This window comes from Muntiacus reevesi, chromosome 1, assembly GCF_963930625.1.
Source record: "Muntiacus reevesi chromosome 1, mMunRee1.1, whole genome shotgun sequence".
NCBI lineage: Eukaryota > Metazoa > Chordata > Mammalia > Artiodactyla > Cervidae > Muntiacus > Muntiacus reevesi.
In genome coordinates this window covers 137,395,703-137,419,333 of record NC_089249.1, presented here as the reverse complement: position 1 = coordinate 137,419,333, position 23,631 = coordinate 137,395,703, and the positions used below count along the sequence as shown (strand labels likewise).

At 40.6% G+C, this 23,631-nt stretch overlaps 1 protein-coding gene across 3 annotated transcripts in view; it reads left to right on the top strand.

Annotated features, from left to right (window-relative positions):
- Positions 1 to 23,631, top strand: part of IL12RB2 (interleukin 12 receptor subunit beta 2) — a 68,332-nt gene that overhangs the window by 30,354 nt on the left and 14,347 nt on the right. For 2 of the 3 annotated variants that reach the window (XM_065911229.1, XM_065911232.1), the window contains exons 8-11: positions 2,334 to 2,553; positions 13,381 to 13,581; positions 20,212 to 20,310; positions 20,401 to 20,559. In XM_065911229.1, the coding sequence (XP_065767301.1) occupies positions 2,334 to 2,553; positions 13,381 to 13,581; positions 20,212 to 20,310; positions 20,401 to 20,559 (679 nt within the window). The remainder of the gene's footprint in view (positions 1 to 2,333; positions 2,554 to 13,380; positions 13,582 to 20,211; positions 20,311 to 20,400; positions 20,560 to 23,631) is intronic. The other variant, XM_065911230.1, reaches the window with a different exon arrangement.

Genomic DNA, 23,631 nt, shown 5'->3' with positions numbered 1-23,631 from the left:
AGAAAGAATTCTGGATCTCCACCCTCCCCAAATTACCAACCTCATGCCCACTATTGATGTTCCACGTCAGAGCATACCACAGCCGCACAATTACAGAGGCTGCTTTGCAACTCTGGGCCAGAAGGGTGACTGAGGACCCGACTATGCAATATGACGCCTGTACTCACCAACTGTCTCAGGCGTGCCAATAGAAGGAGTAGCGAGTCGGAGTGGAGGGGTCATGAGTTCGGAGGTCAGGAGCCCTTGCTTCCACTCTCAGCTCCTCCATCTGTCTCTTGAGTGGCCTTAAGCAAATCATCTCGTGTCCCTGGGACTTAGTTTCCTCCGTTGATAAAATGAAACACTGAATTAATTGTTCATCTGAAGAATCCCCTCCAGTTCTGTCCTTCTGGTATTATTCTATTCCAGCTATTATTATAACTGAAATAATTACTCCAGCATTTAATCCTGTTGTTATTCCATTCCTTCAGAGCCAGGTGTAATCCACGGGTTATGGATTATGTACATGATTTGCAAACTTGATGTTACCTAATTTTAACTAACCTAATCACACTGTTTTCAGGTGCTTCAGGAGACTGACTGCCCTGCCGGCTAAATACTTGTTTCCCCGCTGGCTCACTGAACTCATTGAATCTTTTATTCTATGGACCCTGCTAGACAAGTTAGGTCCATTTTCCAGTTTGGTTAAGGAGATTAGTTAACTGATTGATGTTAACCTTTATCCCCAAACTTGAGTTTGACATTTTATACAAACATAAGTTAAGGGATACCATGTTCATTTGTCTAACTTGTTGGCTTCATCTTCACATTCTCACTGATATTTGCAGCTCGAAAATATGGGATATGAAGAGAAAATGCAAGATAGGTCTAGGTGCTTCACTGCCCTCCTTCACTCATCTTTCCAACCCACACCTCTGTTTACCAGATCACTGGGATCAGATAGATTTCCACAGCAGTCACTGTGTAGGTTTGTTGGACCCAGCAGGACTTGAATTGGATTGCATGAGATTGCCAAGGTGTCTGTGAAGGACAATAAGAGAGCCATAATAGAGGCTGTTTCTCCATTTGCCTCCTGGGTCCCTGGCAAGAATGGGAGTTTCGTGAGCACCAACTCTTGGGAAGTACATTTGGGTGGAGGTGCATGCAATAGGGGTGACAGGGCTCCCTCCGGAGCTACCGAAGAGACAGGTAGGGAAGGATGGAGTGAGAGAGCTGAGGAAATAGTCTTCCCTACCCAGCTTTTGCTTTAATTTATCTTGTTTTTTTCTTCTGTGGCAAAGGGCATGTTTATTAATAACAGTTCCGAACATCACAATGTTCTCACTTGTTTTAATCCACACAAGATCAGCTGTGATGGACACTTGCCCCCAAAAAACCTTGTTGGTTCTTGCCAGGACACAGGATGTCTTCTAGGGAAAGGCTGAACATGCACTCCAAAATGCCCCCAGCCACATGGCATTCACCCATTGCCTTGACCATGTTTTATGATCTACTCTTGGCCCTTGTGGATCCAGAAAGGCACCTAGGACATGACCTGCATCATTCATGCTCCCAGAGCCTGAAATATAAAAAAGCTAGATGTTCATGCATTAATTTATAGTGAGAATTGCAGCTGTTGGGCCAACCAGAAGGCCTGAGTCAGCAGATAGGAGCATCCTCTTGCAGCATGGTAATTATTTCAGAAGCCAAATTATAATCAGAAGGCCAGTTTTTTCACTTAAAGTGGAAGATACAAATTCTAAATGAACCAGATATTCATGTTAACCCAGCCTCTCCTGACAGATAAAAGACATAGGATACCAAATTATTAAAAGATGACTTAGGAGCAGGAAACCAGAGAAAGGGGCATTTGCCAACCCTAAGGTGTGTCTTTCAGTGTCTTGAGGGCACCACACACCCCATGGAAGGAAGAGCCTTGCCAAGAAAACTGTGATGCTTTAGTCTGGTGAGCAATGCCTTTCTCTCCCTACGCTAGGCATGGACAGGCACTGCCAACACAGGCTTGGGCATCTCTCCATTTCCAATGCTTCTGTTTCTCATGGTCCTTGTCCTAACAGGATTACAATACAAAGAATTAGTTTTATGCTTACTTTCTGGGATTGTTCCCAAACAATTCTTTAAGAATTAACTTTTTAAAAATGTTAACTGATTTTTTTTCTATAAGTGGTGGGGCTTGGTGGAGCGTAAAAGTGTGTGGTGGAAGAAATGAAAAGATATAAATAAAAAGGTCACTCTAGTGTAGCTGCCTGCTGCAGGCAGTCATGAGGTCCTAGCATAGAGCACCCAGTGACCTTGTCTGAGAGTACACAGTAAGTAAATGTGTTTTGTTGCAGAATCTGAGTCTATTGGAAGCAAGAGGAAAAATCCTCCACTATCAAGTGACCTTACAGGAGGTGGCAGGAGGGGAAATCACACTACAGAACATCACAGAACACACCTCCTGGACCTGGGTCATTCCCAGAACTGGGAACTGGGCTGTGGCTGTGTCTGCAGCTAACTCGAAAGGCAGTTCCCTGCCCACTCATATTAACATAACAGATCTGTGTGGGACAGGTAAGTACCAAATTTTCTTTAATATTGCTTGTAGGAGATTGTCTTGCTAATCTCTTATCTCATTCAGGCCCAGCTCAGGGCCTGGAATGAGTAGCATAGGAGTTCAGACTTTGAAATTAACAGGTTTCAGAGGCTGTCTGAAATTTCCTTTTAGCCAGTGAGTGTCCAAATGAATTAACACCTCTGAGCTTCAATTTCCCCCTCTCTAAACTATGGATTATATTACCTGAGTTGCAGGTCATTGTGAGTTTAAATACAGAGACTAATAAATACATAAAAGGTGTTTGGGGTTTCCCTGGTTACTCAGCTGGTAAAGAAGCCCCTGCCAATGCAAGAGGCACAGGTTCGATCCCTGGGTCAGGAAGATTCCCTGGAGTAGGAAATGGAAACCCACTCCAGTATTCTTGCTTGGGAAGTCCCATGAACAGAGGAGACTGGTGGACTGGAGTCCATGGGGTCACAAAAAGTCAAACATGACTGAGAGCATGCACACACATATAAACAATAAATATTAGTTAAGGAAATATTCATTACATTTAATTGAACACTAATATCTGGCTAATTTTTCCATGAGCAAGAGTAATGTGTGTTGTCAAGTTCTAGAAAAAGCATACCTATAGTCAAAACATGTTTTAAAACCAGTAGTATTAAAATGAAATTCTGGTTGTAAGGAACTATAGTACAATATTGCTATATGGTAACTCTTTATTATTCAAATTTAGATGTGTACCCAATTATCTACATTGAAAACCTCCCAAATAGCTAGACATATTTTATAGTCACATCCTCTGAAAATAACTTGTCAGGATTAAAGCTGATAATTAGTGAAGAAAACAGATACTAGAACTATTTTCAAGATCTGTATTATAAAAGTACTTTAGTCAAGATTGTTGGCCTAACTTTTTAAAAAAAATGCCTGATAGAATAAAACTTTATAATTAGATTCTTCCTTAAAATTCAGGATAATAATTCTATAATAATTCTAATAATTCTATAATTAGATTCTTCCTTAAAATATCTACACGGGGGTCTGAAAGTGAAAGCCACTCAGTCGTGTCCAACTCTTTGCAGTCCATGGAATTCTCCAGGCCAGAATACTGGAGTGGGTAGCTGTTCCCTTCTCCAGGGAATCTTCCCAACCCAGGGATTGAACCCAGTTCTCACATTGCAGACAGATTCTTTACCAGCTGAGCCACCAGGGAAGCCCAAGTATACTAGAATGGGTCGCCTATCCCTTCTCCAGCAGATCTTCCTGACCCAGGAATTGAACCGGGGTCTCCTGCATTGCCAGATTCTTTACCAGCTGAGCCACCAGGGAAGCCTAGCAATTATTATTTTGAAGAAGCTTCTACCAAGAATTATCATCTTATATATACTATTGTTGGATCTTGGTTATAAGTCTTTTCAGTCATATATCTATAAAGGTAGAGATAATATAGTAGATAAAAATACAAATAAATATTGATATAACCTTGGGTCAGCATATGAGTTAGGAATTACTTTTAGGAGTAAGAGTTGCTCTTTCTAGAGGCCTGACTATAGTGACTTATTTATTCTCTTATAGAGGAGGAGTTTGGAGGCAGACGGGCCAGGGCTGGTGTGATAGCTATACACATGAGGACTCCAGCCTCCTTCCTTCTGTACGCACTGCCACATAGTCCAGGATGGCTGCTGGAGTCCAGCTGTCTCCTTCTAGGCAGCAGAAAAGAAGGGAGAAGCCTCACCTCTCACTCTTGCGGAGTTTTGCCCCACGTCACACAACAACACTTGCAGTATTGGCCCTAACTGGTCACCTGGTCACACCCAACTACAAAAGAGACTCAGAAACACATTGTTCTCTTGCTAGAGAAGATGAGGAGAGGGTATTTGGTAGGTAACTGGTAATCTCTGCCTCATGTGGGGAAGGGATCTAAGAAGAAACCTGAAGGAAAACATAGATTACCTATGGGAAAAGAGCTTAAACTTTATGCATAGTAAAGTAAGAATTTTTTTTAAAAAAACCAAAACACTGTAAATAAGGCTTTAAAATGCAAACAGCAATTTAGGAAAAGTATATGATAGATTTTTGGCAAATACATGTAACTTTTCAAATAAATAGGAGATAATGGGATATGAACAGGAAACTCAAAAATAAATATAAAATAAAAGGAATAGGGACTTCCCTCATGGTCTAGTGGCTAAGACTCCACTCTTCCAATGCAAGGGGCCAGGGTTTGACCCCTGGTCAGGGAACTTGATCCCACATGCTGCAACTAAAAGATCCTGCATGCTGCAGCTAAGACCTGGGCAGTCAAATAAATAAATAAGTAAACAAACATTTTTAAAAAAAATAAATAAAAGGAACAATAAAGATATAAAAATACGTTCAGCCTAACTAGCAATCAATGAGATGTAAGTTTTCAAAGAAAAACCTTAGCAATCAAATCAAAATGAAAAAGAGTAAGTAGCATCAGCATAACCTATACTGGTGAGAGTGTGGGGAAAAGCCACTTTTGTGCGAATTGGTACAACTTTCTTTACCGTTGAGCCACTGGGGAAGTTCATGAATTGGTACAACTTTCTGAAGAGAAATTTGGCAGTTTGTAACATAAAAAATTTCAAATATGAATGAATATATGTTTTGACCAGGAAACTGTACCATTAAAAATGCATCTTCAGCAAATAATAAGGCATGAGCTTAAAAAAGATGTAAACTTTTTTGTTGAAATGGTTTTGAAATAATGAAACACTACAAACAACCTAAAATTTTATAATAGAGGATGGATTGGTTATATATATCATGACCCTCACCTACCTTAATCCCACTCCAGCATAAAAGTGATATTGTAGCTGTGTTTTTAGTGGTGTGGAAAGATGCACATGATGAGTGAAAAAGTAGACTTTCAAAAGTATACATGGTATAGTGTAATATATGTACATTTAAAATATGTATTTACACAAATAGACATTTTAGCACAGTAAAGAAGTCTAGAAGAATGTACATGGAGATATTAATAGAAGTCATGTCTACATTGTGGTATCACAGGTGATTTTTATACTCAAATTTGCTTCTTCATTGAATAAGTACTGTATATGTAATTTTTAAAAGGGATCCTATAGGGGAAAATTGAGATCTTACCACTGTTTAGTATCCTGCTCTATTAAAAAGTAGTATGTCAAAATACCTTATTTCTTTAAACCTCACTGTAGATGGGTATTGAGGATATAAGCGTCTTGAATTTTCTGCGACCATTCCAATTTCTTTACTTAGGTTTGAAAACAGCTTTTCAACATGACACATTCATTATCTTAGAGTCGGCCTCTGCATTATTGATTCAACAAAAATTTATTGAGATTACTATATAAGGTACCTAGAGTTCAGCAATAGGTAAAAAGCACAGTTAGATTTTGTCCAGTGGCAGGGCGGTCATATAAAAAAGTAAACTGCAGTACAGGATATATGTGAGACGAGAGACGTGCACAGGGCACTCTGGGAACAGAAAAGTTGAAGCATGGGCATGGAGGGGAGGCTTCGTGTGAACAGAGAATGGAGAGACAAGTTGGTGTTAGCCAGGCAAAGGAGTGCAGGGATGCAGGCGAAGTTTGTTTTAAAGTAAGATCTGAGCAGGCATAGAAGTTGAATAGAACCAGGGTGGGAAAGAGTTGACGAGAAAGGGGCAAGGGGATAATTAAGGGAATGAAGTTCCTGAGGAGCTGAAAGATGATGGATCCAGAAGCCAAAAAGACAAAAGAGGCACAATTCCCCCTCTCAGAATGGAGGAGTGTCAATAAGGATGAGGTTCAAAATAGAGAAATGTGGAGGGGTGGTAAAGTAAGACATTGAAAGTTCTCTAGACCTGGACTGTAGCTAAAAGGGTCCTGGTCCTGGAAATCTTAAGAGCCCATTGCCTCTCTTAAGGCCACACCTGAGCCATCCAATTGAAGTAGTCAAGCATCCTAGGGAGACCTGGAGGTCAGATTTGCAAATCTCCCATCCAGGAACTCTCATGTCTCATAAATTCTGCATGATCTGTAGGAATAGTGTACCATGTACTTTCGCTGCTTCTCTTTCAGCATAGTTCACACAACTCACAGAAATAACTTTCTTCCCAGGAAGAGAAAAATAGTTCCCCAAGAGGCAGAATTATATTGATTTTGAGGAAACAGGGACAACTTTGTTGTAAAAGGCATATGCCACAGCATTGAATATCAAGAAGCATGAGAATGATTTTGTTGGTTTATGATGAAAACTGAATGGGTTTGGGTGGACTCCGGGAGTTGGTGATGGACAGGGAGGCCTGGTGTGCTGAGGTTCATGGGGTCGCAAAGAGTCAGACACGACTGAGCAACTGAACTGAACTGAACTGAATGTGTGCTAAACAGACTGGTCAACAAATAAAACACATTTAATATTTCAGACCTGTCCCTGGGCTCAGGAATTTTGGAAATTATGGCCAGAGTCAGAAGCTAGCACAACCATAGAGGCCCACACAGATGTCAGAGACTGAGACCCCAGGAGGTGAAGTAACTTAGCCAAGATCATACATCCAATTAGTGGCAAAGCTGGACTGAAAAACCAGGCCACCTGTCAGGCGGGCGCTTTTTCCAAATACCTTATGAACTTCATAACTCTGTTCAGATGTTCTTAATGAAAATAGAGAGGGAATTTGAATGATAAAGGCTGAAGAATAATTTTGAAAGGTGTCACAGAAATGAGTTGTTAGCCAAGTTCTAAAAAAGAGGGCATGCCCTGGCAAACACAGTGGGGAGAAAATTCAGGCTGGTTCCTGGCAAGTGTGGTGACTCAGAGACTGGGCAATGCCAAGTTGATTTACTTAGCTAATTGCAATGAGAGCAGTGGTTAGAAGAGCTCATTGACTGTGTTCACCAATCATCTGGCAAAGAGCCTTTCAAACCCTACATGCTCAATACATATTTACTGAATGAATACGTTTTATTCTCCAAAACAAAAACAAATTCGTGGCATAGTCAGAAAATAAGATACCAAGGCAAATGAAGACAAAGAACCAGGGCTGGGGAATTCCAGTTCCTGGCAAGGGAGCTAACACAGAGGTACCAAACGCACCCAAAGATGCCACAGGAGAGACAAGGACAGGATGACTGAGTACCTGTGAATGGGAAATAGTGAGGAATGGAGAGGACTGAGGTAGCACTGGCTTGTTGCACTCCTTTTTCTTCCCCTTGTTGCCTTGGTATTTTTACTATGGTATTTTACTTGGTATTTTTACCCAGGTATCTTTACTATGGGGCAGGAAATTCTGGTGGGCAGGGCAGAATAACTACGAGGAAGACCTGGAACCTAACAAAGAGTGCCTGAGATATTCTCCTGCCCCCCACCCTATGGCCTGGCAGTTATAGAAGAGAATGACAGCCCCACTCCCCCATGAAGAGCAGTGTCAGCCACAGAGGCAGGTTCTGGAGCTGCCAGGTACACCTCCCAAGCCGGGTGACAAGCCGAGCTCAAGGTGCATCACTATAGGCTCTCTGGCTCTCCACTCTGAAAAGCTCCTTCTCCTCACCTAAGCTTACCTGGAGGAGCACAAGCTCTGACTAAGGTTTCATTACTCCCCTCCATAGAAAAGTGAAGGTCAAGGCTGCTGATCAATCCAAGAAAATAAAACATGACTCCAAAGGAGAAAATTAGGAGAAATCTGAGGGGCACAGTTCTGGGAAGGAAAGGCACCAAGTGGGACTACTTGTATGGTAGGACGCATAGTCAGCACAACAGAAAGAGCAAGAGTTTAGAATAAGCGCTTCCCTGGTGGTCCAGTGGATAAGAATCCTCCTCCCAATGCAGGGGACATGGGTTCACTCCCTGGTCCAGGAAGATTCCACATGCTGTGGAGCAACTAAAGCCCATGCGCCACAACCACTGAGCTCATGTGCTGTAATTACTAAAGCCCTGAAGTAAGGCTGTAAGCCATGTGCCTAGAGACCCTGCTTTGCAACAGGAGAGAAGCCCTTCACTGCTACTAAGAGCAGCCCCCTGCCCACTGCTACTAGAGAAAGCGTGCTCACTGTAACAAACACCCAGTGCAACCAGAAATAATTGAATAAATCAGAGTTTAGAGTAAGCATAGTAAGTATCTTTAGAAAGATAGATAGGATACTGGGAACACAAATCAGAAACAGGTGGTTGTGGAATAGCCCCAAATAGAGATTCAATATGAAAAGTTCAGTTGTTGAAATAAAGAACTCACCCAGTGGGTTGGATAGCAGAAAGGACTTATCTGAAGAGTGAATGAGTGAGGGGAAGATTGGGTGAGAAACTTAAAAGTCATCAAAAAGGAAAAAGAGTTTGAAAAATGAGAAGACTGAAGACATTGAAAGAATAAGTAATGATAATTGCCTAAAATGAGCCCCAGTAAGAGAAAACGTGAATGAAAGGGGAAAATATTTGAAAATATTTATCAAGAATCTTACAGAATGTACTACTCTGGTGCAGGATGTCAATAATGGGGGAAGTGATGCGTGTATGGGGTCAGGGGTGTGTGGAAAATGTCTGTACCTCTCACTCAATTTTGCTTTGAACTTAAAACTGCTTTAAAAAATAAAGTCTATTTTAAGAAGAAATAAGAAAAGATAATGAGTGCAGAATGATCAAGCAGGGTTGCCCTCAAGAATACAAAGATGAATCAATATCAGAAAAGTCTATCAATGTAATTCACTACTTTAGCACTGAAGGAGAAAAGAGGGATATGTTCTTAACAGATATAGAAATGTATTTAATAAAACAAATTTTTTAGTAAATAAATAGTATGTATTTTATAAAAATAAAACCTATTTGAAAGCTATAAAAAAAGGAAAACTTTTTAGCTTTTTAAAGACTTTCTATCAAAAACATGCAGCAAGCATCATCTTAATAACGATATGTAGGAACATTCTTTTTAAAATTAGCAACAAGATTAAAAAAAAAAAAGGAAATGAGATTTAGTTCAAAGATTGGAAAGAAGAGATTTTTAAGTGTACAGCTAACAAGATTATTATATGGAAAATTTAACAAAGGCCATAGACAAATTATGAGAATTAATTAGAGAGTTTAGCAGGTCAGCTAGAATAAGAATAACACACACAAATTCATAGTGGAAAAGAAGTAGAAAATAAGATGCCATTTAAATGGCAAACTAATAATATAACGTGTCTAAGAATTAACCATAAAAAGCACATTAAAACTTTAAGGAGGAATTTTTGAAACTCCATTAAAAGATATCAAAAGAGACCCAAACAGCTTCAAAGAAACATCATATTTATAAATGGGACAACTTAACATTGTAACAATATGAGTTCTCCCTGAACTGAGCTGTAAATTTAATATAATCCCAATAAAAATACCAGCTGAAATTTTTGAGGACTCTCATAAACTCATTATAAGAGCTATATGGAAGAATAAAGTTTCATGACTACCCAAGATCACTTTGAAAAAAAAGAAGAGCAAAATGAGGAGGGACTTTAACTACCAAATAGTCAGGTATCACAGAGCCTTGTAATGTGACCAGTGTGTTCTGGTGAAGAAACTGATCCACACACAAACCCATGAATATGTGGAGCTTAGTGTGTGGCAGGGGTGGTACCACATTTGGAAAAATTGACCTGTTTTGTGGAAAAAATAATAAAGCTTATTTCCTTTAAAAACACACACACACACACACACATACACACACACAGACCCTTTAGCTAGATTTGGATTAAAAACCTAAATGTGAAAGGTATTAAATAAAACCAAAAGCCAATGAGAGGAAATGTAGTCGAGTATCTTTGTGACCCCAGAATGGAAGGATTTTATAAACAAGACTCAAAATACACAAACTGTGGTGAATTTATCCACATCAAAGTAAGTGTTTATGTTAAGCAAACACATCATAAAATTAACAGAGACTTGAAAGACTTCAGTGAGATATTTTTAGTGTTGAAAACTAACAAGTGATTAATATCTAGAATACAAAAGTTATTTCTGCAAATCAGGAAGAAGACAGGAAATACAACAGAAAAAAAAAATGAGTGAGGCATGAGAAGGGGAAAGTCAGACAGCTAGTAATATGTGAAGAGCTCAGCCTCGTAAGAAATCAGAAAACGACAATAAAACCACAATTGAATACCGCCTTACATGTGCCAGCTTGGGAAAATGAGAAAGAAAATACCAAGTGTTAGTGGGGAAATGAGAACTCTCATGCTTTTCTTGTTGGAGGGTCAACTGATTTACTGTTTTAGAGATCGGTCTGACCATATTTAGGGAAATGGGTGAATTTAGTTTATAATTGAGAAATTGTGTGCATTTATATGTAGAGAGAGAGTCTATTTTAAAAAACTGTAGTTGCTCTGCAATGTTGTGTTAGTTTCTGTATAGCAAAGTGAATCAGTCATATAATACATATATGTATATCCACTCCACACTGGTTCAAATTTGGGAAAAGAGTACGTCATGACAGTATATTGTCACCCTGCTTATTTAACTTATAAGCAGAGTACATCATGCAAAATGCTGAGTTGGATGAATCACAAGCTGGAATCAAGTTTGCCAGGAGAAAATCCAACAGCCTCAGAAATGCAGATGACACTACCCTAAAGGCAGAAAACGAGCAGGAACTAAAGAGCCTCTTGATGAAAGTGAAAGAGGAGAGTGGAAAAGCTGCTTAAAATTCAACATTCAAAAAACTAAGATCATGGCACCTGGTCCCATTACTTCATAGCAAATAGATGGGGAAAAAGTGGAAACAGGGGCAGATTTTATTTTTTTAGGCTCCAAAATCACTGTGAACAGTTACTGCAGTCATGAAATTAAAAGACGCTTGCTCCTTGAAAGAAAGGCTATGACAAACCTAGACAGTATATTAAAAAGTGGAGACATCACTTTACTGACAAAGGTCCATATTGTCAAAGCTATGGTTTTTCTAATAGTCATGTATGGATGTGAGAATTGGACCATAAAGAAGGCTGAGTGCCAAAGAATTGATGCTTTCATATTGTGCTGGAGAAGATTCTTGAGAATCCCTTGGACAACAAGGAAGTCAAACCAGTCACTCCTAAAGAAATCAACCCTGAATATTCATTGGAAGGCTGATGCTGAAGCTGAAACTCCAATTCTTTGACCATATGATTCAAGAGCTTGATGCTGGGAAAGATTGAGGACAAGAGGAAAAGAGGGCAACAGAGGATGAGATGGTTGTATGGCATCACTGTCTCAATGTACATGAGTTTGAACAAACTCTGGGAGATAGTGAAGGACAGGGAAGTATTGCATGCTGCAGTCCATGGGGTCACAAAGAGTCGGACATGACTTAGAGACTGAGCAATACTCTTCTGTTAGATTTCCTTCTCATTTAGGTCATCACAAAACATTGAGTATAGTTCCCTGTGCTATACAATAGGTTCTTATTAGTCATCTATTTTATATATAGTAGTGTGTATAAGTTAATCCCAGTCTATCAATTTATCCCGTCCCTCCTCCTTGGTGACCATAAATTTATTTTCTAATCTATGACTCTATTTCTGATTTGCAAATAAGTTCATGTGAACCATTTTTCTAGATTCCACATATAAATGATATTATATGATATTTGTCTTTCTCTTTTTGACTTACTTCATTCTGTATGACAATCTCTAGATCCAACCATGTCACTGCAAATGGCATTATTTCATTCCTTTTTTATGACTGAGTAATATTTCGTTGTATATATGTGCCACATCTTCTTTATCCATTCATCTGTCAGTAGACATTGAGGTTGCTTCCATGTCCTGGCTATTGTAAATAGCACTGCAATGAATATCTGAGTACATAAATCCTTTCAAATTATGGTTTTCTCTAGATCTTTGCCCAGGAGTGGGATTGCTGGGTCATGTGGTAGCTCTATTTTTAGTTTTTTGAGGAACCTCTGTACTGTTCTCCATAGTGGCTATACCAATTTACATTCTTACCAACAGTGTAAGAGGATGAGAGAGACACCCTTAGACAGGCACATACAAGGACATACAAGAGAAGGTTCATTGCATCCTTGTTTGTGTTGACAAAAAGTTGGAAGAAAACTATTGCTTGTCACTTGGAGACTGCACAAAGAAAGTGTTGAGGCAGTAATCTGAAGGAATGAGCTTGATTTTCATATAGCAGCAGAATAGATGTATCCTAGAAACATATTGTTGAGTGGGAAAATGAAAGTTAGGAAAAGCACTAGATTTACTGCAAATGTGTTTCATGAAAATACGACACACGAACTGAAAGCAATGCTAATTCTCAAGGACACACATATATGTAAATAAACATATAGGAGGTAGATTGCTGCTGCTAAGTCACTTCAGTTGTGTCCGACTCTGTGCGACCCCATAGACGGCAGCCCACCAGGCTCCCCCATCCTTGGGATTCTCCAGGCAAGAATACTGGAGTGGGTTGCCATTTCCTTCTCCAACGCGTGAAAGTGAAAAGTGAAAGTGAAGTCGCTCAGTCGTGTCCGACTCTTAGTGACCCCATGGACTGCAGCCTACCAGGTTCCTCCGTCCATGGATTTTCCAGGCAAGAGGACTGGAGTGGGGTGCCATTGCCTTCTCCAGGGAGGTAGATTAGAAGGATGCATATTATAGGTCACTAGAGCACGTACTTTTGGGGACACAGAAATGGAAGATGAAGGGGAAATAATTCCATAAATAACACTACACAGGGTCCTGGCACTGATGCCTGTTCTCCAAGGACTGAGAAGCTGGTTGAACAAAATCTGTGAACCTGAAGTCCTTTAAAAGAAATTGGTTCTTGCTGCAACTTTGCTGGGTCGGGTGGTTGGTTTTTTATATCTGTATCCACTGTGATTTTGTTTTTTTTTCCCCCCACCTTTCCCCATAAAGAGTTGCTGGCTCCTCAACAGGTCCTTGCAAAGTCAGAAGGCATGGACAAGCTCATGGTGACGTGGACACCTCCAGAGAAAGCTGCCCCTGCTGTGCAGAAATACGTGGTGGAGTGGAGGGAGTTCCACCCAGGGGGCGGCATGCAGCCCCCTCTTGGCTGGTTGTGGAGTACCTCCTACAACCTGTCTGCTCTGATTTCAGGTACTTCATATTCACCTTCCTTCTCAAGGGTTACTAAGTTCACGTTTTTCAAGGAAACTTCAGGCAGGAACCCAGAGCCTTGCTCTCAGTTACCGCTGCATGAGAAGATGGGCAGTGATGACCTAGAGCCCATCAGCGTGCACCACTGCCGCCACAGAAGACCCACTGATTGACTAAAACCTCTAGGATTTATGGAAGACTCATGTGCCTGGGACAGTGCATGTATGATGAGTAAATAACGAACCCAACAAGCATGGCTCAGAGCTAAGTAAAAGCCAGTCAGTGTGATGGACACCTTACATTTGGGAGTTCATTTAATTGTGAGAAAAATCATGTGTAGCAAGAGCTATTTCCCCCATTATTACAGATGAGGAAACCAGGAGATCTTTCATTTCCAATTCTGCTACTTATTATTTGTGTGATAATAAACCCAGAATTATCTGTCTGAGAGTTGGTTTCTCTCGTCCTCAAATTCGAAATCTGTCAGTGGTTCCATGTATCAAGTGATAGAAAGCATCTGAAAATGCATTCAAACAATTGGACAGAAGTTAACCAGTGTTGTTTTTTTTTTTAATTTCATTTTATCCTTGGAGTACATCTTAAATTTCTGTATCATACAATATGAATTTAAACTGGAAAGAAATTTCATAAATAGTCATTTAATCCTGTGCATAAGCAACATTGTTGTTATTGTTGTTTAGTCGCTAAGTCGTGTCTGACACTTTGCAACCCCATGGACTGTAGCCCACCAGGGTCCTCTGTCTATGAAATTTCCCAAGCAGGAATACTGAAGTGGGTTGCCATTTCCTCCTCCAGAGGGTCTTCCCAGACCCAGGGATCAAACCTACATCTCGTGCATTGGCAGGTGAATTCTTTACCACTGAGCCACTCGGGAAGCCTATAAGCAACATTGGACAATTGGAAAACAAGGCGGCCAAAGGCTTGTTTAATCATTTTGATAAATGATTGCAGCGGTATGTGTCTTCCTCCTATCAGAGTCTGATGCTGACCCTTATGCTGTCATGGAAGCAGTTCCTAAATGGGACTTGCTATTTCTAACCAGTGAAAAGAATCCTCTTCTGTCAGAGAGATCTAGTCCTAATCGCACTGGAGGTGGCTGACATATTTGCCAAACAAACATGAAAGGGCAACGTCTCGAGTTCTTTATTTTTTTCAAGTTCTTAATTCACAAACTCTGAAGTCTTACTCTGAGCCACTGTCAGCTTCTAATATTGTTTTGTGTTTGAAATACTCAAGGGCCCACCTTACTTACCAATGAATGTTACCCAAAACCGATTAGTGGAAATATCTTATTTTAATTTTCCCAAAGAGAAATGGTATTATTTGCATGCTAGAGTTAAGTTAGTTAGATTGTCACTTGCTTGAAAATCTCCCAGGATGAATTTCAATGAACAAGGCACATGTGTCTGTGTCTGTCTGTGTGTGTGTGTGTGTGTGTGTGTGCACGCACATGTGCTGACACATTCAGAAGCCGAAACTAAAATATTTTTCTCCTACTAATTGTTGTTCTATAATAAATCAAAATCATCATAAAATTATTAATGCAAATCTAGGTCAGCAGATCACCCCAAATTAATTTTTTAATTTATTTTTATTGGCATATACTTGCTTTACAATGTTATGTTAGTTTCTACTAATAGCAAAGTGAATCAGCTATGCATATATTTCTATATTACAGGAAACCTGAATGAACTCCTTGGCCAACCCAGTATATAATCCCCCTTTTTTTATTTCCTTCCCATTTAGGTTACCCCAGAGCACTGAGAAGTATTCCCTTACAATGTTGATAAGTGTGTTTTCTGTATGGCAATGGGTGTGTTCATTTAATGTGTTAAAAATATTAATGTGATTTTTAAAGTATAAGTTCAGCATAGTGATGAAAAGTTCTGCAGCCAGATTATCTGGGTTTGAGTCCTGGCTCTGTCACTTATCAAAGTGTATGACCCAGGGCAAATTAACTTCTCTGTGCCTCAGTTTCCTTATCTGGAAAGTGGGGGTAATATTACCTACCTCACTGGGTTATTGTGAAGACTAATTGAAGGAGAAAATATTTTTAACAATACCTAACACATTTAAAGTGCTCGATAATCTAGCTATCATTATTATTATTATATGTGATGGAGCTAAGATTTTATAGGTTTTGAAACTCTAAATCCCATAATATTTTCATTACACTATGACAACCATTATACCTGTCCAGGAGGATATACACACTCTGCTTGAGGATACAAGATTTTCACAGAAATAAACAGAGCATGGTGCATGATAATACATGAACCTGTCCTTAACTGTGTGCCTCTTTTAGAGTCTAGCTACTCAGACTTCTAGTGGGTTGTGTTCAGTTTTAATCACTGTACTTAAAGAGAATGCTGCCTGGATAACCCCATGAGCATCAGAGGAAGGTGAGCAAGCCTTTAGGGTCTGAAGCTTTTAATGGGAAAACCGTTTAGCGTGTAGAAGAGTATTCTAGATTGGGGTGGGAGGTGGTTGATGACTCTTGCTGGCTTCAATATGTATGTAAGAAAGAGTATGTGTCCTTTGTTGTTCTGGAGAGCAGAATGAAGGCCCTCTGCATAAAAATTGTATGAAGACAGATGTCAGTTCAATTTTGAGAAAGTACTTCCCTTACAGTTGATGGTCTCTAATAGGACAGTTGATTGCCCCTCAGGCAGCGCGTTCTCTGTCCCTAGAGTTGCTGAAGTGGAGTCGATGTTCCTTTAAGGGTGTGTGTGTATGTGTGTGTGCTCAGTCATGTCTGACTCTGTGACCTTATGGAGCCCACCAGGCTCCTCTGTCCATGGGATTCTCCAGGCAAGAATACTGCCGTGTATTGCCATTTCCTCCTCCAGGTGATCTTCCCGACCCAGGGATCAAACCTGCGTCTCCTGAATCTCCTGCGCTGGCAGGTGTATTCTTTACCACTGAGCTAATGGGAAGCCCTTTATGATTGTTATGTCTATCAAATCAGATGAAGCAGTAGATACTAAACTCTAAACTGCTATATAATTTTAAACCCTTATTATATTAGGATTTACCCCTTTGGGATAGTTTGAACTCTATAGTCCCTACAGATCTTTCTTTTTAGAAATTCTATTAATTCTATACACAGTGCCTAAAATAAATGACAAGAGAGAATTTTTTCCATACTTAGGAAACTAAAATGTTCTTAAGCAATTCAGATGTATTCATTTGAATAAAATCAGTAATACTGGATTAGATTAACTCTTAATTCAAGTCATTCTTTTACCTGAAAACACTTGATTAACTATGAGTTTGTTTTGATGTAACATTCTGGAAATAAACACTTAAAACTTAACTAATTCATGCTTATCATGAATTCAAAGTTACCCTCTCCAGTCAATAAGATAACTCATTGCCATAAGAACCTTACCAGTTTTTTTCCCGTCATCTAGCTGGGGTAGAGTTGGGTGCTTTGAGATGGGCTACAGTGAAGTTCAACTCCTGGATTATAAGTTGGTGGGGTCTAAGCTAGAGACTGTCAGTCCTATCTTGTCTAGGTGAAAACAGTTCTGACCTTATTATATAACCACTTCTTTTACAGATACATAGATATCATGGTGTCTAGAAAACCTTCCCTCATGCCAAACTATTGGGGCTTATCTTCTGTATGCTCTCATCATACTTCCTCTATGATTACTTCTCATTGCTGATCATTTAGTGTTTGCCTTCTCCCAGACTTAATAGGTGACATTAGCTTTCCACAGAAAAACCACTCGAGAGACAGTTTATGAATAGGGAGACAGAGCCTTTGCCCAGGAGTGTTAGGTGTATGTGCATGCATGGGAGTCTTGAGAAATAGGCCTGGAAGTCAGGACCAGACTCTAAAAAGAAATGAAAATGTTAAGAGTATGGACTTCATCCACCAGCAGCAAAGGCTAACGAATTTCTGAGGTGGGGAGCAGACAGTGATTAGGGTGTGTTCATGCCGGAGACCCAAAAGAGGTAGGTTCGATCCCTGAGTTGGGAAGCTCCCCTGGAGTAGGCAATGGCAACCCACTCCAACATTCTTGACTGGAAAATTCCATGGACAGAGGAGCCTCCAGTCTACAGGCCACGGGGTTGCAGAGTCAGACATGACTGACTGAGCACACATATACACACATGTAAGAATTAGCCAGGAAAACAGGAGTTGTTCTTAAGGTTAGAATTGGGGAACAAGCTTGCTCGGGCTCTACTCTCCATAAAAAAGAAAGTGTCAGCTAAGTTATGGAGCCACATTTTCTTCCCTCCTCCATGTGTTAGTTGCTCAGTCATGTTGGACTCTTTGTGACCCCATGGACTATAGCCCACTAGGCTGCTCTGTCCATGGGATTCTCCAGGCAAGAATACTGGGATGGATTGCCATGGCCTCCTCCAGGGGATCTTCCCAACCCAGGATTGAACCCCAGTCTCCTGCATTGCAGGTAGACTCTTTACCATCTATCTGAGCCACAAGGGAAGCCTGCCCTCCTCCACTAGGGGCAGGCTATTCACAAGAAGCCCAAGGTTTTCTGATGCCGCAGTTCCCAAGGCCTCTGCCCTGAACTCACACCTTGCATGGCAAAATGCAAGGAAACCATTTGCCTAATGTGCTCATCTGGAACTCCCACGTGGCACTGTGGTTGATAGGTCTCTTCCGGAACTAGCAACAGAGCTGCCAGGCACCAACCCCTCCCAAATGAAGCAATTCCATATTCCATGTTGCCCTTTGGATTTCTGGGTCTGGATGCCACCCACAAAGCAACTTTGGATGACAGGGCTAGGCTGATTGCAGCCTTGTTCTACTTCACTTGGCTCATGAATATGAATTGGAACTTGCTCATGGCATGAGTTTCGATTTCCTCATGGACAGTAGTAGTTGCACATTTTGGCTTTATGTACTACCTACTTGCTGGAATATTTAAGGATTAAAAAAAAGAAAAAGGAGCACGTCAAGGCTGTATATTGTCACCCTGCTTATTTAACTTCTATGCAGAGTACATCATGAGAAACACTGGGCTGGAAGAAGCACAAGCTGGAATCAAGAAATATCAATAACCTCAGATATGCAGATGATACCACCCTTATGGCAGAAAGTGAAGAGGAACTAAAAAGCCTCTTGTTGAAAATGAAAGAGGAGAGTGAAAAAGTTGGCTTAAAGCTCAACATTCAGAAAACTAAGATCATGGCATCTGGTCCCATCTGGTCCCATCACTTCATGGCAAATAGATGGGGAAACAGTGGAAACAGTGTCAGACTTTATTTTTGGGGGCTCCAAAATCACTGCAGATGGTGATTGCAGCCATGAAATTAAAAGACACTTACTCCTTGGAAGGAAAGTTATGACTAACCTAGATAGCATATTAAAAAGCAGAGACATTACTTTGCCAACAAAGGTCCGTCTAGTCAAGGCTATGGTTTTTCCAGTGGTCATGTATGGATGTGAGAGTTGGACTGTGAAGAAAGCTGAGAGCTGAAAAATTGATGCTTTTGAACTGTGGTGTTGGAGAAGACTCTTGAGAGTCCCTTGGACTGCAAGGAGATCCAACCAGTCCATCCTAAAGGAAATCAGTCCTGGGTGTTCATTGGAAGGACTGATTCTGAAGCTGAAACACCAGTACTCTGGCCACCTCATTCGAAGAGTTGACTCATTGGAAAAGACCCTGATGCTGGCAGGGATTGGGGGCAGGAGGAGAAGGGGATGACAGAGGATGAGATGGCTGGATGGCATCACAGACTTGATGAACATGCGTTTGAGTAAACTCCGGGAATTGGTGATAGACAGGGAGGCCTGGCATGCTACAATTCATGGGGTCGCAAAGAGTCGGACATGACTGAGCGACTGAACTGAATGGATTTTTATAGAAAACACACTATTTAGTAAATTATTCTGTGATATAAAATTCCTCTTCCAAAAAAGAAAATGTGAAACCCTAATCAATTGTCAGTGTAGGGGACCCAATCTACCAACGGCAGGGCATTGAACAATGGGGGAGAGAGTCCTTCCTCTGACCACATGAGACTACAGTTAGTTATCTGATAGAAATAATCTTTTTCCTTTAAATTTTCATTGGGAGTTTAAAGATAAGTCATGGGCAGTATCTATGAGAGGGGCCTTTTCTTTATAGGAAGTTCACATTTGAGATTCATGGAAATAAGGAGTTTGGGCAGGGAAGAGTGCCAATAAACCTTATGACTGACAGAAAACTGCAAAGTGTAGCACTTTAAAAGATATGAAGGAGTATTAGCATCCCCAGGTATCTTCCCAGTCTTCCAAGCTGTGAAGCAACTGAGATCTGAGTGAAACATGGCGGGGGTTGGGGGGGCGTGGTGGGGGGCTGGCAGGGTGGGGCAAAGGGGTGGATTACACTGAGTGGCACCCTGATTAGTTACACTGGAATGTGTCACCTATGCCGCCCTGTCAGGTCATGATAAGTATCTGGGGAATCAGAAGAGCCGTTCAAGTGCTATGCCTACAAAACACCAACCTTATTTTGCTGTAAAGAGCAAATAATTTATTTGTAGAAGTCGAAGTTTTTCCTTAAAAGTGAGTTTTGTTTCAGAAGCTGTCTGTGTGGTTTTGCTTAAACCCTTTTTTGAACTGGAATAGCCTGTCTTTATGTCTTGCAGAAAACATAAAACCCTACATCTGTTACGAAATCCGCGTGCACGTGCTTGCAGGGGACCAGGGAGGGTGCAACTCCACCCGGGGTAGCTCCGAGCACAGAGGTGAGTCTTGGGATCTTTTGTGCAATTGTGCTCTAGTTTAATGGTTTGGATTTGGAGGGTGACAAAAGCCTCCTATGTTCTACTTCACAGCACCACTGAGTGGCCCCCACATTAATGCCATCTCAGAGGAAAAGGGGAGCGTTTTAATTTCATGGGACGAAATTCCAGCCCAGGAGCAAATGGGCTGCATCCTCCATTACAGGATATATTGGAAGGAACGGGACTCCAACTCCCAGCCTCAACTTTGTGGTATGTGTGAGAGACAAAGGCAACAGGGCCTTTCTTGTTTAGATGTTGGGAAAACACAAGTGTGTGCAAGGGCTAGCACTGTACCTAGTACTTAGTTGGTGCTCAATAAATACTTGTAAATTAATTGAATGAAGATAAATAAAAGACATCTAAACACACATACACACTCACAAAGTTACTGAATATGTGTTACATGCCAAGCAAATGGAAGAAATGAAGTTAATAAATGAGGCTCTCAAGGAGCTCACTTACATGGAGACAGCATTTCAAAAAGCAATAAAGAAAAAAAGCAATAAAGGCACTTGGATATCATTATATAGACCCTTGAGGTTTGCAGGGAATGTGTTTGGAGAACCTTTGAATCCCCACACTAGCAAATACCATCATAGCATGTTATTTTCTCCTTAAATGGATAAAATACAATTTAAGTAACTCCTTATGACCCATAATTATGCAATAATACTAAAGCAATTAAATTCTGGCTAGAACATTATCTCAAGTGATTTCATCACTCATTCACTGAGCAGCTCCAAATCACTTGCCAAATTTAATGTTTTAATCTTTGATTTATGCAGTTTTGTTTTATTTTTCCTGGCTTGAACCTCCCTTTCGTATATATAGGCAGCCAGAGTTCTTTCAGGAGCATTTATCATAAACAAGCAACCATTTTATCCCTTAGTGAGAATTATTGGGTCCAAGAAGAATGTAACAAAGCTGACCTGCCATATAGGTGCCAGAGTACTGACTGCAGAGTGATTTTTACCTGGTAAACTTGAGGAACTGGTCCTTTCTCTTGACCTTAGATCTGCTATATTGCTTTTCTAAAAGTTATGACTTTTAAAGCTAATTAATTTTTTATTATGTAATACTTATATATGATAAAACCATTCAAATAGTTCAGAAAGATATAAAGTGGGAATTATCCTTTCCTCTATACTTAGGCTGTTAGTAGTTCTTTATGTGTTCTTCCAGAAGAAAATCTAATGCATATACTAGCATACATTTGGGATAACCATCTGTTTTCTGATCTGTACCTTACTTTACCTCTCACTAGCAACTAAACAACAAAAAACAGCAATCCATAGTCAGATCTTTCCACATCAGTCCATGTGGACTTGTCTCATTCTTCTTTTTAATAGTTCTATAGTGTTGCACTATGAGACCTTACAATAATCCACTTAATAATCCACAATTTCTAAATGCAGCATATCACTGAACATAACTGCTACCCACTGTCAGGGTAAGTCAGTTCTGAAATGTACCCCCAAATGTGCTTCATCAACTGATGTCATCCTGGGCCATTTGGAATGCTCTATGTGAAATTTGCTCCCCCTTTAGTGTTAATTTTTATAGAATTTAAACTGAGATGTCTACTTAAAACAGGTCAACATGGTTAGATGGTTCTAAAAAATTTGCTCTTGTAGATGTTGAAGAAATTACCTACCTTATTTGCAACAAATCTGACGAATCTGAAGTCTGTGTAAGGGTATTTTAAAATAAGTTTAAAAGGAAGAAGGTGCAGATTCAAAACCCTATTTTGTACCAGTTTAGATAGTTTCCCTCTTAGCACTTACAGATGAATAAGACCTGTTCTCTATCTTCAGAGAGCTCACAGTCTACCCAGAGTGATGGAAAAGTACACAGAAGTGATATAAATTCTTTAATCAAGGACTGACAACTACCTGTTGCATTTGGCAACCAGAAATCATTGGCGAATCCACAAGGGTAGTTTCTAGAGAGTGTAGGAGGTAATAGGCTGCGGAGGAGGGAGAAGGAAACCAGAAAGGCTCCACAACAGCAAAGGGAGCATGGAGTTCCCAGGAGGAAGGACCCTTGTCTCAGGTGTCTTCTGGCCTGGCCCCTGACAGCACAAGCAGGGCGCAGTGAGAACACTTCACCCTGCCCAGACAGGAGAGAGCCCTGGGGCGGGCTGTCTGCATTCCCCAGGCAATTCCAGAGCACGGCCACTCCTCTGGAAGTGTGTTGATACTGCATGTTCACTACTCTACAGACACACACAGACTACTTGTTATTACTTGGCTGTTTTTGCCAACAGGAAGGTAGAAGCCATGGTTATTAGTTCACCATTGTCTCCCCCTTACTTGCAGTACAGCCAGGCATCCGGTAGGTGTTTAATACGAACAGTATTTTTTGAGTAACAAATGGGTGAATACTGCCTTCTTTGTTAAACCAATGCAGATGATTAGATCAAAGCTAATTTCCAGTAACCATGCAACTATTTTGCCTGGTGCACTTCCCTCGTGGCTCTGTGGTAGAGAATCTGCCTGCCAATGCAGGAGACGTGGGTTCAATCCCTGGGTTGGGAAGATCCCCTTAGAAGGAAATGGCAATTCATTCCGGTATTCTTCCCTGGAGAATCCCATGGACAGAGGAGCTGAGTGGGCTACATTCCACCAGGTCACAAAAGAATCAGACACAACTTAGCGACTAAACAACAACAACAATTTTGCCTGGTACCACTTGACCTTCTTACTGGTCACCTTTCAGATAATTGGCAACCATTAGCCTCTCCCTAAACTGGTGCCTTTCTCATTTAACCATCATCAGCCTGAAGTTTCAGACCCAAGGACTGAATGGCCTCCTTTATCTCTGCCAGATCACAGCCCAGGTGAGGCAGCAGAACCAGTATTTCCTGCATGACTTCTTTCTCCCATTACTCAACTCAGCCTATTTGCCAACCAGATTGCTGACACCATCACTCTCCTCCCTGCTCCTCCCATAATTTCTGTTTTTATTCTTCAAATATATACAATATATGCATGTGTGTGCTTGTGCATATATGTAAACATTTTTGGCTCAGAAAACTATTCAAACACGTTCCCTTGTGTTCCAAGGTCTCATGTGACTCCCTGATGCTCACCATGCATGCTTTGCTGCAGCACAATGAGCAGAAAGTCTCTCTCAAATTATTTTTTTTTTTTGGTCCCCTGCCTTGGGAATGAGATGCAATTTAGTTTAATCATATAGTTGAAGTCTGTGCAAGCAATTTCATCAGGTTGAAGTAGGGTTGAGAATTTTCCACATGGTACTTTTTCCCAAAAGGATGTAAAA